At 40.3% G+C, this 18,371-nt stretch overlaps 1 protein-coding gene across 2 annotated transcripts in view; it reads right to left on the bottom strand.

Annotated features, from left to right (window-relative positions):
• The window catches only part of prkcbb (protein kinase C, beta b), an 86,071-nt gene that overhangs the window by 20,566 nt on the left and 47,134 nt on the right, over positions 1-18,371 (bottom strand). For both annotated transcript variants that reach the window (XM_061700230.1, XM_061700229.1), the window contains exons 9-15: positions 15,455-15,595; positions 12,165-12,338; positions 10,520-10,611; positions 8,208-8,270; positions 7,424-7,562; positions 6,722-6,802; positions 5,750-5,857 (exon numbers count right to left, since the gene is read on the bottom strand). In XM_061700230.1, the coding sequence (XP_061556214.1) occupies positions 5,750-5,857; positions 6,722-6,802; positions 7,424-7,562; positions 8,208-8,270; positions 10,520-10,611; positions 12,165-12,338; positions 15,455-15,595 (798 nt within the window). The remainder of the gene's footprint in view (positions 1-5,749; positions 5,858-6,721; positions 6,803-7,423; positions 7,563-8,207; positions 8,271-10,519; positions 10,612-12,164; positions 12,339-15,454; positions 15,596-18,371) is intronic.

The following is an 18,371-nucleotide window of genomic DNA, read 5'->3' as shown; positions in this document are numbered from 1 at the left end:
TCATACATGCTTTTGCCAATTAGAAAGCAGCAATTGTGTGCCAAGCTGTGCCTAACATGTAGTGGAAACGGGGCATTTTAAAGAAAGTAGTGAAACAAGTGTGTCACTAACACACCTAAATGTTAATTCTTTGTCTTACCAACTATGATATTTTGGACAATTCTATGCTTCGTGGAACACTTTGTATCGTGTTTGTTGTATAGTATTCAAGGCATGCTTGAATGAGTTTAGTGTGGAAGAACCATCCAACCATCCAAGAACTGGCCTGCGAGCACAATCTCAGATGTTATAGCTTCAAATGGGCTACTGTCAGTTCTTGTAGATCTATGTAATGGCTTGGTATCTCAAAACCTTTGTCCATTCTTTCTATGTGTTCATAAGGCAACATATTTGGTTTATTAATTTTATTTCTTTGCAAGTTTCCATGAGGATGGTGTCAAAACGGACTGACAGCTAACTTTAAATAAATAAGGCAAATATTATAATATGCAAAAACAATATATAGGATCACATAACTAGAATAATTGAAAATTCAAAGAACGACATGGCAGATTTTGGTGAAACGTCACACAACATTGTGCTGCTTCAATCTCCCCATGTTTCCATTTAATTTATTTCTGCTTCTGTTCATGATTCTTTTTAGTCTAGCTCCACTTTGTATATACAGTAGATATACTGTAATGGTGATCATTCCTTTTCATTTGGCTTCCCCCCCCCTCTGTCTACGAACCATTCCACTCTCTATGAACAAATAAGCAACCAAGTTGAAGCCTGCAGACACAACTGTTGTTTTCGCCCTTTAATTTTACCATGTTTGTTTTCCCACTGGGAAAATCAAAGAGCATTTATAATGTCTGTCCATGTAAAACCTTAAGAAAGGCAACAAGGCCAGTGACGTCAGTATGTATTTGTGTAGGTGGGGCGTGCCTCCCTGAGGAGCAGCAGTCATAGCTCATTACATTAGCACTAAAATAACATTTTCCACGGGTCAGTCAATTACGCACACACAAATGCAGACGTGCGTGCACCAGCACACGTGGGTCGCTCACAGAGACACACGTTCTCCTAAATAAACACAAAAATCTAGAAAGGACTTGTTTACTCTGTATATTACACACTCTGCTGCTTCAGTCCTCCTTTTTCCTGGACCGTATAAAGGCTGACAGATAAAATTGTTCTCAGGCAACTCACTGCACCTGTGCCAGTGAAATAGAATTGGGAAATACGAAGAACGTTCAGCAGTTTTCTTTTTTTGACACTGTGGACTCAAACACTGCTGTAGAGTCAAATTAATATTATTAATGACCACACAATTATTACATATTTGGCACCCTATCAAAATGAATTTGACCCAATTTATTTCTTTTGCAGATCTGAAGTTGTAACGGATATGCTCCCGCATAAGGTTTATTTTGATGGACACTGAGACAATCCCCTCCCCCTTCTTTTGTTTCCATTGTCCTCGGGCGCCTCCGGTGCCACCACGCCGCAACCAAGCCGGCAACGTTTTCGATCGAAGAAGCCGGCCACGCGGCTTCGATCGCTTTTCCTAGCCAAGATCGGTCGGCGGAGCCTCAGCGAGCAACTACCGGCATCCCGCACGCATCTGAGGACCAGAGCTCGGCCCGCCACTAGTTCAACTGGCAGGAAAGTTACGAGCGCATCCAAACGGGACAACGAGTTTCCTTTTCCTTTCCTTTTCCATTTTTTTTTTGTTTTTGTACATCTTTTTCCTTCAACCAAACCTGCTTCGTTTCTACCTGAGGTCCGGAGGAAGACCACTCCCAAAGACCAGCTGATCTGCACTCGTGAGTCGACACTGCAATCCTTACTATGATGTACAACATCGGTGCCTAATAATTTGGAGGAAATTATTAGGTTCACACAACATCCCAACTTTGCTTTCTCTCGCTCTGACTCAATGCAGTAAACCCTCCCGTTTCCAACTTTAGTCCAACACACGATGTTCTATTCCCCTTTTCGTATGCTGATTTTCCGTCTTTTTACCGTGTTTTTTCTTTCTTTAGTTAGACCTCTTTTGTGTGTTTCTCTCTAGATCCCCTGTAGATGTCGGAAGTTACGCAAGCGTCGCTTCCGGCTTATTCTTTTCTCCCAAATTAATTACATTTTAATTCAACTAATATACGCTACAGAAGTGAACCAATCTGCATGAGGATTTCTTTCTAAAATGTTTTTATATTTATTACAGAGTAGTGATTATTTTTGCCAAATCAATGTTTACAGAAAGTGCATACCCGTTTATTTTGGGGATATGTTTCAGGCACACCTGCAGTAGGTGCAAATCTGTGAGAGAGCTATATATGAAACATTTTTCTAACAGTTTTAGCCCTCTAACACTTTTTAATCATGGTCTAACAAACAGTGTGATGTGACGTGACGAGGGAAAAGAATCTGAGCAATTTTGTTCTTGCATCTACTAAAAATGACAATGTATTTATGTTGATGATTGTTCAGACTTTGGAGCCTGCTAAAGTTGTTTTCGTCCCCCTTTTTAAATACAAAAACACCACTGGATTTTACGATGTTACTGCCAGTATAATTTCTGCTCACTATAATTCAGTGGATCCTGAAGCCATTAATATATTCACTCATGACAAAAATATTTCTTTCAGCATTCTCCCATTTGAGGTATGTCTCTTGAGCAGTTGCGCAGTCAAACAGAGGTCCCTCTTCTATGTTGATGATAAGATAAACTAACAAAATAACATTTTGTTGGCATCATCAGAAAAATTATCTGTTTTTTTTGCCTCATCAAAACTCTGATAATTCAATCATTTGGACGATTATAGCATCATGTTTTGAGCTACATGCATTCTTATTTCCTACATTAGTGCTGCTCCAATTCATAAAAAGAGACTCTCCTCTCATGTGGTGGTGTGAGAGTATGTGTGTTCACTTGTCTATGTGTCGGAACAAATATGTTCAATTAGTCTTCACTGTAAAGTCGTGTGAAGTTGAAGACTTTGTGTACGTAAGAGCATGTCTCCATAGAATATAGCTGCAGTGCATATACTGTATGCGTCTGTTACCATGCATTTGTGTGCGTGTGTGTGTGTGTGTGTGTGTGTGTGTGTGTGTGTGTAGCCTATTGCTGGCTATGAAATATAGATGCTGGCAACGATTTGAATCAGGGGAGTGGAAACATCTTTGATCACACACATTGTACATACACATACAGTATGCACGCTCGGCATGCTGTCGACGATTTTAAAGTGTATCTTATTGAAACCATAAATTCTTCAACCTATAGGGAAGTGGGAAAACTCCGTGTAACATTACTTACAATGACACAATCTTTGAAATTATGTGTTAGATGTAGCAGAAAACCTTGCACTTCCTGGCACTGTATCTTGATAAGAAAACTAACATGACAGGCTTCTTGCGGTCACATTTGCACGTTGTCTTCCCTTCTGTGAAAAACAGTTTTGGTTGCTGATTTGTCTTGCAAATGGAAATATCATGTCAGGCTTCAGGTAGTCTTCATGCAATGCAATGCCTGCGCACACAGGCATTGCATTAACCCAGGCGTTGCTGTCAGGGCGCGGTGGGATCTGTGGGGGTGGACTGAGGCGAGCTTTCATGCTCCAATGGTGATCCACTACAACCCAGTAATCATCACTAATACATAACGAGGCCTGTATATGAGTGTGTAAATGTGTGTGCATATGTGTGTGTGCTTGTAACCCAAAGACTGAACATTGTTGTCAACAATTTGCGAGTGAATGCACGACGAACGTCTTGAATGCCTGCACGGCTGTGAGAGTGGGTCTATCTGATTCATGCTTGTCGAGTGTAAGGTGATGTTGTATTGTGTGCGTCTATATGTGTGCGCGTGAGTGTGTGTATGTAAGGGTATGCTTGTCTTTGATGAGGACCCTCACCTTTTTTTTGTGACTCATCTATACCCAATCGACACATCATTAGGTACATCTACATGAAACTATTGACAACTGCAACATAAAGTATGCCCTTAGAAATTAATTAATTAATGCTCAGTTTTCATTTGGCGTTGTCAGAGATATTCATCGAACAATATTTTGGTAACTTTTGAAGCTGCATGAAAGGGACACATTAGCAAAATCTCAGCAGTGGTGAGCTGTCAGTGCCAGTTGTATATATGCTGTATTGATGACTTTACTACTACCACACGTTCCTGCTTGCGAGCGCTACCCACGAGTTGGTGGTGAGTCGAATTGACTCGCGAATGCGCTGGAAAGAAAATAATTCTGAATCCAAATTTTCATTTTGGAATCTCAACGTATTAAAGAACAACATACTACTTACTTTATTCTGACTAGAGCCACAATGCTGGCACACCACATTTACTTCCTTTGTTTACGTCCGCCGCCATTTTGACTTACTGCCCATGCGCATATGTGCAGTTGTACAGCAGCTACTGTAGTCCTGGAGCTGATCATGAATCACGAATGAGCGCAGCCGCGGTAGAATGAATTGGATAAAGTTACGCAAGATTGTGCCTACACACATTGTGGTAGATGATTGACGACAGTGAGCAGTTGAATTAGCAGCTAACTAGGTGACCAGTGAAGCAGATGTTTCCAGCCAGCCAGCGTGGATTTACGAGACCCGGGCAAAACAGACCACAGCCATGATGCGGCAAGGGATCCTGGTTAAGGTAAACAATTTAAAACCGTTTTTAACCGTTTTTTTATTTATTTTATTATTATCCAATCATATGCAGTAACCTGCTCTAGTAAATTGGGTAAAACATAGTATAGAAAAAGTCCCCACTGAATACAAATACCAAGGCAAAGTACAAACACAATAATAAACATACTGTTACATTAATACTGCTCTGTGTCTAAGTGCCCATCAAAGTAAACCTTATCATTTGGTAATGGCTGCTCTACTGAAGCTCATTAAAATTGTGAAGGTGTATCTCATGTTATGGCCACGATGCGTTTCATTAACTTAAAGAGTATTATCGTACAGCAGAATTCAGTCCAATATGATGAATATCGATGAAACTTGGGATTACCTGGTCCGAGGCCAACGCTTCCACACATCTTGCGCGTGCGTGTGTGTGTCTGTGCGCTCGAAATCTTGTGTGATCAGTGAGGCACAAAAATGGTAAACGACATAGAGGTATTGTGTAATGAAGGGGTAGGACCCGCTTATACCCATTGAAAAGTGGTCCATCCCAGTGAGGCGGCTTCATTTTAACTGTCCAGTCTATTCTGAAGAGTTCCCACAGCTCAAGCCATTTCATTAGTGTAGTGTAGTGCAGTGTGTGTGTGTGTGTGTGTGTGTGTGTGTGTGTGTGTGTGTGCGAGAAAGAAAGAAAGAAAGAAAGAGAGAGAGAGAGAGAGAGAGAGAGTGCGTGTTCGAGGATGTGCCATAAAAAAAAAAAAAAAAAAAGAAATAAGCAGTGCAGGGAGAGAGAAGGACGAGGCAGAAGAACGCTTATGACAGAGAGATGCAAGTGGATAGATAGAGAAAGCAAACAATGTTGTTTCACTGCACATAAATGTTCCCTCACAATGGTTTTAATTATGCAGATAATTGTGATGTCCCGCTCTCTCGTTCCCTCTATTTGTTCACCTCCTCCCCCTGGTTCCTGCAGGCCTCACTCAAACAAATGTCATCTTTTCCCAATTCTATTCTTTTACATACTGTATGTGTGTGTGAAGGAGGGACAGTGGGCAAGAGAGAGATTGTAGTAATGTGGAGTATGCATACTGTACTGTAGTTTGTGTGCAACACTCACCCCTTTACAGATAGCCACAGCCTCCTTGGACATTGACTTGGGATAGGAGACATGTTGCTCCATGATGGACTGAAATAACTCATCTTCATCCTCACCATCGAAGGGAGGCTGGGGTACGAATCAAATGCAGAATAAATCAATATATCTTATGATTTGTTTTACTAACGTAGTAATAGTAATAATTTCCACAACTTTTAATTTTTGGGTCTGCATTGTTTGGTGCCATATTCAAGGCCTTACAGACTAAAAGATTTTTGCTGTATTAACATATGCGAGATGAGGTGTTGCACGGCAGACTCAAATAATAATATTACAGTAAGTCATCATGAACATTGAACACACATGACCTTACTGTTCCCAAGTAGCTTAAACAGAGTCAGTTCAGACTTTATGTGCTCATTGAATGAATATTTCGTACAACACTCATACATTGCACATTCTATATACAACTCAACTACTTTGTCTATTATTTATAACAGTACTTTACTACGCGTTATCTTTATTGCACATAAGGATTTTATAGCATTGTTTTGTTCACTATTGGACTGTTTTATTTTACTCCCTGTACTTGTGTATTGTCACACCAATGCCCAAAAACCTGTTTTTTTTGTGTGCATATTCCTGATTTTAACTTGTCAATGTCAGAATATGATGGAGCTACAACATCATACCACATTCACTAAGTGCAAACCAAATGAGTTGTGCAGCATTTGAAAAATCACATCCTCTCCTAACAATTATGAACGCCCCCAGTGAGGGAAAACTCCTTAAGGGATGTAATTTAATAACACAACTTCTCATTACACACTGTCAAATATTAAAGGCTACAAAACCATGGGTGTTTTAATTTTTCAGGGGGGGGGAGCCATGCATACAAATGCCTTTTTATTGCAGTCTTATTAAAATTTCAGTGTTTTCTTTGAGTGTAATATTGGTCTTTTCTTATGTAGACAAACACACGCACACACACACCTGTCCAGCCAGCATTTCGTAGAGCAGAACTCCAAAGGCCCACCAGTCCACAGATTTCCCGTAAGGCTGGTAAGCTATGATCTAAAACATAAAGACTGATCAATATGCTATTGACTGAACAAAGTGACAGAGAAGTGAAAACACTGTCTCTTCAATCGGTCAGTTCAAATAAATGTAATTATCAGTTAAAGGTCCCATATTTTGGCTAGTTAGACCTCCATAGAGTGACTCTCTAACATGGACTTAGTATAAAAGTGTCAATTTCATTTTAAAAAAACACCTTGGTTTTGTCATACGAGTGTCCAGAAAAGGCCCCTCTGACAGCTACTTCTGTTTGACCCAGTTTTGTATCCGCTTTGTCCATATTTGGCTAAGACCACCCCCTTTCCTCTGATTGGTTGCCTCGGTGTAGAAGACCCACTTGTAAGAGTACACGTGTTTGTTAGCATTGGCTCGGGAGCGGAGAAGTAGGCGGAGATATTCGCTAGTGACGTAGATAAGCTTGAGAAATTCGAATGACCTGATTTCAGGCCTCTCGGCAGAAAAATGTCTGACTGACTGCGTGGACAATGAAAATGCATATTTCACATGTTTACTGACGTACCATAGAGCCAATATAACATCCCTAATACTAGAAAAGGTTGGTTTGGTAAAATATGGGACCTTTAAGGCCTACATCCAGCACGCAGAATTACAGTCTACCTCTGGTGCTATGTAGTCAGGTGTTCCACAGAAGGTCTTGGTGGTCACGCCATCATTCATATTCTCTTTACACATGCCAAAGTCAGCTACTTTAATGTGGCCCTCGCAGTCCAGCATCACATTGTCCAGTTTGAGGTCTCTATGTTGAAATTAAGAATAAAGCAGGAACACATTTAATAAGTGCTTAATAACTTAAAACCACTACCGGGGGATTCCAGTTAACACACGGGTATTACAATCATTTACAGACATAGAGAATTCAATTTCCAGAAGAAATCCAGAAACTGGATGAAACTCTACTACTATCACTGTTAAAATCAGTCACAGAAATCAGTTTTTTCCCCTTAAAATTGTTTAGTTAAAATGAATGTATACATTTTTAATTCAATTATATAATAAAATAGTTGACAATTATTAGTAAAATAAAGATACATTTATAGTTATTATATTTTATTTTATAAAAGGAAAATGGTATACAAATAATTAACTACATTCTAAATAACATTTTGAAATAAAGTATTTTATTTATCAAATAAACAATATTTAAAAATGATACATGCATATTTTAATAAATATTTTTGTTTAACCAAATCCACAAATCATTTGTCTGATTTAAAAATCAAATGTGACCCTTTAGCAAAAATGTTTGCCCACCTTGGTGTAACTTGTCTTGAGAATTGTTCTGAGGGCGGTTGCGATTGGTTATACCTAATGTTGTGGCCTGTGAGTCTACACGGGGCAGTGTAAATATTATCGATTTCTTGTCTTGTGCTATGGACATTACCTGTAGATGATGCCCTTTTGATGCAGGAAGAACAACCCGATGGCAATCTCTGCCGCGTAGAATCTATAAATGAACACACAACAGAAAACAGCCGTAATTAGGAAGCGGCTGAAGGAAAGGACAGGGTGTGTGCATGTGTATGTCTGTAGAAAGGTCAGCGCGGTCTCTTCAAGGCGAGCTGATAAGATCAACAGTCTGGAAACACTGACCATGCAGTCGACCACGTATGAGGGGGTATTTTCTCAGGCCGTGCACAATCGACATCTTGTCGGTAATGTGCTTGTAAAAGACGTCAGGAGGCATTTTGAGTGTGTGCAAAGTGGTGACGAATATGCACAGCCTATTTAGTACTTAATCTGTGAACAGAATGATACCCTGAGGGCCATCGCCTGTCGCACATAACTAATGTGACCTTATCCTTTCTAATGAAAACATGCATAAGGTTTAAGGCACGATAGAGCCAAATACTGTCTGTTGACAAAAGAGAAGCCATTGAAGGCCTTCCATGCCACATTCTTGCCCTTCAGCTGTCAAAACCTTCTGCCAGAGACAAAGGGCCTGATTTACTAAGATCCCAAATAGTGAAACAGAACTTCACGTTCACACTAACAGATTGCGCGCGCTGTTGGTGGGCGTGTTGCGTGTGATTTAGGCCAGGCAGGCCACTGTGAATAAAACAGGATTGTCGTGAGACAACGCGAGGGGACGGCATGGGCAATCGTGACAGTCCCTGACTGTCGTGCATGCCGGCGAGTGTTTATTTATTTTTATTTTTTTAAACGGTCAAAACATTTGCCATGACAGTCACAATGCAGATGAAAAACCTAGTCGGCTGTAGGAAAACTGGGTGAAGACAACTAACGCTGACACTATCTATTACATACTGTACATCAAAAATTGGAGGCGGTACGCAGTGGGGAAGGAAACGCATTATTTGGCCTCTCTCTCCCCCACTACAACTTTTCTAAAGCTAAGCCACATGTTCCATTTACCTACAATGCCTGCTGTGGCACACCTGTTTATAACACTAAATGCTGTATGTGTATTCTGTGTGAGAGAGTGAGAGAGATACTGAGAGAGCAACATAAAGAAAGAGCAAGCGGGCACAAGCACAAGCACACTGAGCTGTGTGCCTGTGAATAACGGGCTCTTTTGCATATATTGGTAAAATAGTTGTATTAGTCAATTAGTTGTTGACAGAAAACTAATATCAAACATTTATCGAGTGGGAGTATGTGCCCCCCCCCATGCTGACGCTGACTCTGGAGCCGTGCTTCATTCAACACTGCCAAAGCCACGAAGGTGTTCCAAAGATGCCCGGTGTCCATATAAAGACTGGCAGAATGTGAGAAATATGAGGAACAGCATCAAAATGGAACGGGATGGGGAGGAGGGGACTTACTGGCATTGGTGGTAAACCGCAGTCCGGATCATAGTGAACCTTTGAGCCTCCTGGACTCAGCCAACCCTCACCACCACCAACGAGTTGAAAGGAGTTTTGTCATATGTGACTGGATCCAAGTCAGCCATGATATCATTCAGAAGCTCCAAAACTGCATTGCTGAATAGACGATATGTCCAAATAATTTTTGTTTTTAGCATTTCAAAAATGTTCACGCGAGTCGAAAAGATTCGTTCTCCCCGTCGACTCATTTTGTCTGCGCCTACTCGGCATGGCTAGCCACAGCGCTGCTGTTTGGACCTGCCTTACAGACGCGGTATTTAAAGATGCAAAACTAGCCGTCACATTTCTTTTCAGGTTTGATAAATTACATTGCACGTGCTTAATTCAGATTCTACAACACGCAAAATAAACTGGGCAGCAATTTAGCGTTTGGCAGATGCAATTCTGGGTGAGCCAGGTTAGTAGATCAGCGTCCACATCTGTTTGCGTGAACAACCCGGTTTTTGCACACAAAAACCTTAAGTACAATCAGGCCCTAAGGAACTACTTCGCAACAAAGCACATGAAGGGCACACTCCTACATGGCTCTTCGCTTCTCTGACAGCCAGCTTGTTAAATATGTCAGCGTGTTGGGTTCGACTTGACATCACAGAGCTCTCCAGCCACATTAATTATTTCCTGTCTTTTTGGAGGTGCTCTAGCTCAGGCTGGAGCTGCTGGATACACTCATTTCTTTGAACTTTTTCATAGCGGTGATGCTCATTGGGGGAGAACAAAATATTTCACCCCCAGGCTTTAATAGGGTTTCTCATCCCTGAGGATGGCCTATTCAGGATGATGTTTAAAACATAGTGAAAGTACGCATGAGTCAATCTTTTTGCATCAGTGCGTGCCTGTGTCTACTCACACAGCATGCGGCTCCTTGAACTTGCCGACCTGCTGAATCTGATACATGAGATCTCCACCATTGATGTACTCCATGACAAAGTACAAGCGGTCCTGTCGTGAGAAAGCAGCGAGGACGGAGAAAGGAAGGTCAAAAAGGGAATGGGATAACAGGAAAAAGTATCATGAGAAAGGACAATAGTGAGTGATGGGTCAAAGCGTAGATATGAGAAAAGGAGGATGACACTGGCAGCGAAATTTGAGAGATAAAGACTTATTCTTCAACTGAGGCACTACAATCACATCAATTTAAGACTCCATACTCTTCCATTAGCAACAGAAATTGCCAATAAAGATTCCTGTTTGTGGGGTAGAGTTTGGGGCTTTCGTGTGTCTCCATTTGGTTGTGTGTGTGTTCCCTATGCTCCCCTAAATCTCATTTTTGTGCACCGTGAGCTTATTGTGTGCGTGTTTTTCTACAGCGCTTGGATGAGCAAAATATACGACTACACATTACAGTTGACAATAAATATGAGTGTGTGAGAAGTGCATAAGTACCATATGTGGGCAAGCAGTCTGCTGCGTGAGGAATTAGTGCTGCGGAGGATTAACACACTCCCTTCTGCCGTGTGTGTGTGTGTATGTGTGTGTCAACTTGATTTGCCTTGAACAACAACCGCAAGAGCACTTGCAAGCACATTATTCTTCCTAATCAATACACATACGAAAGTCTGCGCACATATATTAAGCACATAGACATCAATGACATGCTCTCGGAGTTGAGCAGAGCGTTCCTGAGCTATATTTACTCCTCTGTTGACTCATCTTTAGTGCGATATTATGGCTTATACGTCACAAGATAAGCACAACTCCACCGTGGATCGTGCTTGTGTATTACAGCTGTGAGACACATTTAAAGACGTCAGAGTCCACCGGCGGTGCCACTGGGTGCCTAGTAATGCTTCATTTCACAAAATTAAATTTTAGCTGCCTTTACTTTTGGGTACCTGTATTATTTTGTGAGACAGCCTTCAAGCTTTATACTATGGAAGCGTATTACTGCCACACCAGGAAAAAAAGAAAAGTTCAGTATCACGTTGTAAATTTCATGTTTTAATGTGATAAATGTCCCATTTTAATGTGATAAGTTCAGGATGATGTTATAATGTCTTAAAGTTCACATTTTAATGTGATAAGTTACATTAGGTTAGGTTCTAATATGATAAGCTTCACTTTCGCATTCAGCAAAACAAAATGAACCAATTCCTTCCGGTTTAGGTCAATGGCAGAGCCCATACATGTCATCTTTTTGTGACGTACAAATCAAAGTTACTAGTCATATAACTAAAAAGATTTAACATTTAAAAAGAAGACATACATACAATCAAAGGGCTCTGCCGTGACCTGAACCAGAAGGAATTGCTTCGTCATGCTTAGCCGAATGCCGAAGTCAAACTTAACACGTTTTAATGTAATAACTTGTTAAATACGTGAAATTTATCATGCTAAACCTTGAAACCTTAGCATGCTAAAACATGAAATGTATCACGTTATAACATGATGCTGAACTGTTTTACTGAATTATTTCCAATTAGCATTAAAACACCCCCAGCCCCACCCAGAAAAATCCAACATGTTAACAAAATAAAACCCCCGAGACAACCGACCATTGTCTGGAATGTGGAGTGCAACTGTGTTAAGAAGGGTGGCTTTCCCGACAGCGCTAACACCCTCTTCTCCACCATGGTGCACTCCACGTCATCATCCTGGATCACCACATCCTTCTTCAGGATCTTGATTGCGTACAGATCTTCCGTCCCTTTACGCTCTGCAAGCATCACCTGAAGAGAGAAGACGACACACAGATGCAGCGATGTGGTGAAACAGAACGGCTTTGCTAATAAATATCAAGTAGAGTTATTTCAGTTTATAACTGGAGGAGGTTACAGGTGAAAATTACACCGGACACAAATGTTTCCGCAATATACAAAAACACACGAAAATATATGGTTTACAAAATTTGATTCTCTCTCCTTTTCATTATCTTTGTCCTTGTAGCACATCTACAGATCCGAGAGTATGTGGTGGGCCAAATGTGGTAGTATATTTAGCTCAACTCATTGTGCAAATCATAATATGAATGTAAACTAACATCAAAATGACCGGACTCTACGCTAAACGCTGAGCAGGGGATTCAGAAAGAGTCTCCCAAATCGAGGACAGCTTAAACTGCATTATCAGCATTTACAGTCTAAAGCTATTCCTTTAAAACTCTCCCACTTACCAGTCTAAAACCAATATGAGCATGAACATGTTTTATCTTTAAAGGAAGAATATTAAAGACACCACAGAGTTTCAAAGGCTAATTGAGTTTTGGAACCTCAATCGAGGGTCTTTAATCCTATTGTTTGTTTGTTTTTGTTTTTTCATTTTAAGGCTTTTAATGTTTGTTGCGTGCATAAGCATTGAAAAGTAAAAATGCAAGCAAAGCAAAGTTTAATGTAATTAAAATTCTTTACTTCTAGGAAACTACAAGTGACTTTTCACCCACTTGGTACTTCATGATACCTATGAGATCACAGAATTAGCAGATTTGCTGTTTATGCCTTATAAATATTCAGGTATGATAATATAGAGGGTTTATTAGGGTTTGGATCCTACAGGGAGTACTGCACAGATGGACACACTCGCAGCGTGTGTGTGTAAGTATGTGTGTGTGTGTATATGTGTGTGTGAGTGTAGAGGGTGGCCACAGTTCAAGAATATGCAGTGTATGATCTTTAGCATAAAAGTTCAGATCCCAGTTTAACTTTGAAAATGTGCAGGTGATATGACAAAAGCAAAGAGCGCGTTCACGTGCGTTCCAATCTGGTGTCAACGGGACTTTTCAAAGATGAAAGAGGGCAAACACCATCTGGCCTGAAGCTGATTTGAGGCCGCCACAAGGACAAGGATATCGCCACAAATATATCACAAAACGATTGTTCCTTAAATAGAAAAACAGAGCAGGACCATTGCTGCAACAATTTGACTTTTACACATTCATTTGATGCCATGAATTGTGCCTGAGGCTCATATTTCTGGTTCCCACTGCAGCGTCTTAAATCATCGTCATGTGGTTCGAGTATCAGTCACAAACTCAACACTTAATGGAAAGCGTGTTACGATAGTGGCAACGCTGTTTTATCCAATAAAGTTGTTCAGGGTCATTTGACAGAAAGGCGGTCCTGGGGAGATAAACTGTCACGTGTCGTAAATGATGCCACATTCAGTGTTCGCCCTGCTGACCTTGCACGGTGGATGCACCCAGGCAAAGCCGGCGAAAACCACAATTTACTGCACTACGCTGCAGTGCATCATAGTGCAATATGTTACAACACACAGCGCCGTGTTGCATTAGTCTGAACTGTCGGGTCTGATAATATCCGCAGTTGCAGTGTGTCCTCCTGTCTAAATCAGGGAGGGACTTACTGATTGCAAGCGTGTGTTTACAACATCATTTTATTAGAACCTTGTCCCATAAAATAATTTGAGTCCCACCACTGTTTAATACTGAATAACGGTATTTCTGCACTTAAAAAAATGCAGTAATGCATAATCTGAATACAGTATAAAATATACAGTATTTATAAGAAAAATGTAATGCACACACACAGTAGGATGTTAATTGGCGCAAACAAAAACTCTGCTTTACAAAGATAATTATTAGTGTTAATTTAACAAAACTGTATGTTTAATATTGAACTTGCAATCTGCAGTGATAATGAGAGCCATTCCTAATATTTTAATCCTCTCATATACAGTAACTAAATATGGTATTGTTGTACACGACTGCAGACTACAACGACAATCATTGAACATATTTAGACATTAAACTTTCACACCTCTCGGACAGTGTCTATCAAAACTAATGCGTTTTATCAGAATCACCTTATGCACTTCTTGTATTGGACCACACTGTGCAGCGTACCTCATGTGTATTTAGTGTGTATTTCTATTTCTTTTTCCATTTAAAAATAACCACAAACCCAAATCCCCTGCTCAGCAGTGTAGAATGTCAGTCCTCAGTTTGCCTGGTAAATGAGTGTGTGTCTCTCTGTGTGTGTGTGTGGGTGTGTGTGTATGTGTGTGTGTGTGTGTGTGTGTGTGTATGTATGTGTGTGTTCGCTTCGTCTGAGGTGGCACATATTGTGTCTCTCATGAATCCATGCAAGTGTTTGTGCTTGATGCATGTCTGGCATTCCAGCAATGGCAGACCCTCAACTCGGCTTTCAGCACTGATACAGCACAGTGGTGCCTGTTGCCATGGAAACAAGCATCCAAGGTCTAAAACACAGTCAATTGTCCCTCTCTCATGTCCCTGCTGCTTTGGTTGTCCTTGCTCCCTCGTGACTTCTCTCTCTCTCTCTGTTGTGCTTTCTTGCCTTGATTCTCATTCATTCACGTCAACTGGCACCTTACTAAGGTGCCCCTGTGCTTGCTCACTCACGTCGCTTCATTCAGTCTGTTTTTATAGACTCCCACTTTAAATTCATTCACGTCAACCATGCACCATCTGTCTCGCTGCTTTCATCGCTCAGCACTTGTCACATCATCTTTGTCTCTTTCCCTTCATTCATCTTTGTCTACCTGCACTTCATCTTGATTAATTCTTTGGATGTCTATCTTAGACCTTCTGTTAATCTGAATTAACTTTACTTTCTACTCTTAAAACTCTTGGCATATGGAGCTTTTAACCAGAGGTTGTTCTCTTAGTTATTCATTAACAGTTTGGACAATTTTGTTGGGTATGCTGTACCCCAGTGTATCAAGCAAAGGTAGCAAGTAGTAGTAACTAGTACGCTGTACTAGGACTAAAAGTAAAAAGCTATCAGAAAAACAAATACTCATGTAAAGATACTATGAAAAAGTATTTGTACTACATCTACCATGATAGAGATGCGCAAAGATACCTCACCTTGCCGAAGCTGCCCTTTCCCAGCACCATTAGGAAGTTGAAATCAGACAGCTTCATGCGATCTTGGTTGCCATTGGAGTCGAAGCGGGCGGCATTGGCAGATTTGCCTTCAGTGTTCTTACTCGGACCAATCTTCGCCCTCTGGATCAGGAAGAGAGAGAAATGTAAGACCACATGATTTTCCAGAATGTCCTGACATTTAAAGACACTACAGTCTTTAAGAGGATAACCATAACTCATTAAAAGATTATTTGAATGAGGCAGTCACTAACAGCAGCTATTTGACAATATTTGTTGGAGGACGAAAAACTTCTTTCTGGACTAGAGATGTAATTTATTTAACATTACCTTAAAAAATCCACTAAAACACCATGGAAAACACAGACCTTTTGCTGACATCAAACTATTCGTCACTATTGAAAAGCACAGGACAAGTACAAATTGAGTAAAGAGGAGAATTTTAAACCAATTTTCTAATTTGACTGTGTGCGGGCACTTTATCTGTCGTGTAAGAAGAAATAACATCTGCATATCGAGCCCTTCCATTTGGCTTGGTTTGCTTCCCTTGTTACTCCTCTTGCCTCTATCACTCTTTACTTGGAGATACTTGGACCATCTGTCTCAAGAATTCTTATTCATTCTAGAGTGGCCAATACTTTATTCTCCATGTACTATAGATGCATAACCCCTTATGCATAACCATCTACTCTAGTCATTACTGTATTTCATTTTCTAACCCTCTCTCTCCCTGAATGGATTCTGTCTTGACCTTGGCATGCTCTCGTGCAACATCCTCTTGGTTACAAAAATGTATGATTCATATATTATTTTACATTTTGTATGACCATGCTTCAATTTTAACAAGGGCAGTGGACTTGAACAAAAATGCCTGCACACTCAGAAATGAAGGTGCAGGATGAGCACATTGTCCCCTATTTTATGCTAAATTGCTGATCCACACTGATTTCTTCACTTCTTCTAGCCTGGGTAGGTTAAGTTACTGTATTTCTGTGGTGCAGTGACGTCTGCTTGTATTATGTGAACCACCTCACAGATCCCGACTATTCAATGGATAAAAGGCTCTATCAGTCATCATCTGTTCTGACACCAATACCAAAGAAAAACTGAGCCAGACCAACACACGTTAACAAGCAGCACAAAAAAGCTGACTGGATCACTCCCAAAGACTTTAGAGATGAATTCTACTTATACAGTCCCAAGTCAAAGTATTGATTTGTTTTTGTTGATGTCCTGTACCGTAGTCCAATGTTTGCCAATGTTTTTCACACAACAGACAACATTACAGCAATAGAAATCAAAAGGGCCCTGACCAAGATATTTGGTGTCTCACTGATCATCAATAAAATGACTTAAAATGTTTTACTGTAATCTTTAGTGAGACCCAATACAAACTGATTTGGAACCTGTTTTGGGCTTGAACCCCAAGTTAGGGAAAGGTTTTCTTATTCAATGAATTTCACAATTACAAAACACAATCAATTTGTAAACAATATTTTTATGTTGTCATTGCTTATTGCTTTGGGTGGTTGACTTTAAAATGGGTTTCTAATTAGAAAAATTGTCAGAAAACAAGTGATGTCCTTGTGAATCACTGACAAGTTCAGCAGATTAACATTAGTTGAAAAAGTGTATCAATATGACCTTTGTCTCCATCTACCTATCTTATCTCATTCAAAATTTACAGCGTACCGGCAGCTCTTGAATTAGATCTCATTCAGTCGTTCAATTGTACCTAATGAAGTGACCAAGGCGTGTCAGACAGCTTTTTCATAGTGATTATTAAAAATTTGCAAGTAAATGCAGACATAATACAATCACAGCAAAGTGCAACAATTCGCCCCTCCCTGTGTCACACTTGGGAATGAGTGCAACTGTGTGTGTGCGAAATATCTCCCTGCCTGGTTATGTCTCTCACATTGTGTCCGAGGACCGTGACCTTCACGAGACTGAGTGAAAGAAAAACAGATAAAGAGACAGAAGCTCGCAGGAGGGCAATGAGGACAAAAGTAAAAGCAAAAGAGCGAGAGGGAAAACATAATGAGGAGAGGGAACAGAAGGCGAAGCAACGAGACATGGAGGAAATGTACAGTGATCAGGCGGAAAGCTCTAATAACACACAGTCATGACTTCACAGAGCTCTTCTGAAATAAAGCATGCACAGAACATAGTGTATAGTAGACTTTACACCGATTTTTTGCTCTAAAGTTTCGGTGTGGGTGAAGTCATTTAATTAAAAATAAAGTAATTTAATTACAGTAAGTTAGCACTGTTTAGAATACATGATCTGACTAGAGCAGTGATTTCCAACCTTTATGGAGCCAAGGAACATATTTTACAATTGAAAAATCTCACGGCACACCAACAAACAAAAATATCACAAAAAGTGCATACATGAATTACTGTATTTACTTCCTGCCATCTAATAGAAGACCAGTCATTTGTTCTGTCTGTCACTATGCCTCACTGGCATAAATAGAGGAACAAAGATACATTAGTCATTGTAAATATATTTTTTGGAGCAATTAAGTATATACAGTAAATGAACAGGTCATTTAAATAGACACATTCCTCCATCTTGTGATCGGATCGGTGGTCGTTTTTTTAAACTCGCTGATCGGCCCCAAACATCCTGATCGTGTAAAGCCTAGTGTATAGGATGACAAATTAATGGCTAGGAAGCTGCTCTCCATGAATCAAAATGGCCTGCGAGAAGAGGAAACACTACCTGATCCATAATTGAACAGGCTGATAAGAGTACTCCAGCAATTTGATGTACTTTGTGCTTTCCCATGCAGTACTGTTGGTTGTACTTGGGTGGCCCACCAAGACAGATGAAGAATAGTAGATGAAAATCCAGCTTCATCATTTATTATGATTTCAGAATGCACATAACGGA

The sequence above is a fragment of the Phycodurus eques genome, chromosome 16 (assembly GCF_024500275.1).
Source record: "Phycodurus eques isolate BA_2022a chromosome 16, UOR_Pequ_1.1, whole genome shotgun sequence".
NCBI lineage: Eukaryota > Metazoa > Chordata > Actinopteri > Syngnathiformes > Syngnathidae > Phycodurus > Phycodurus eques.
The sequence above is the reverse complement of the archived record's forward strand: the minus strand, read 5'-3'. Positions and strand labels throughout refer to the sequence as shown.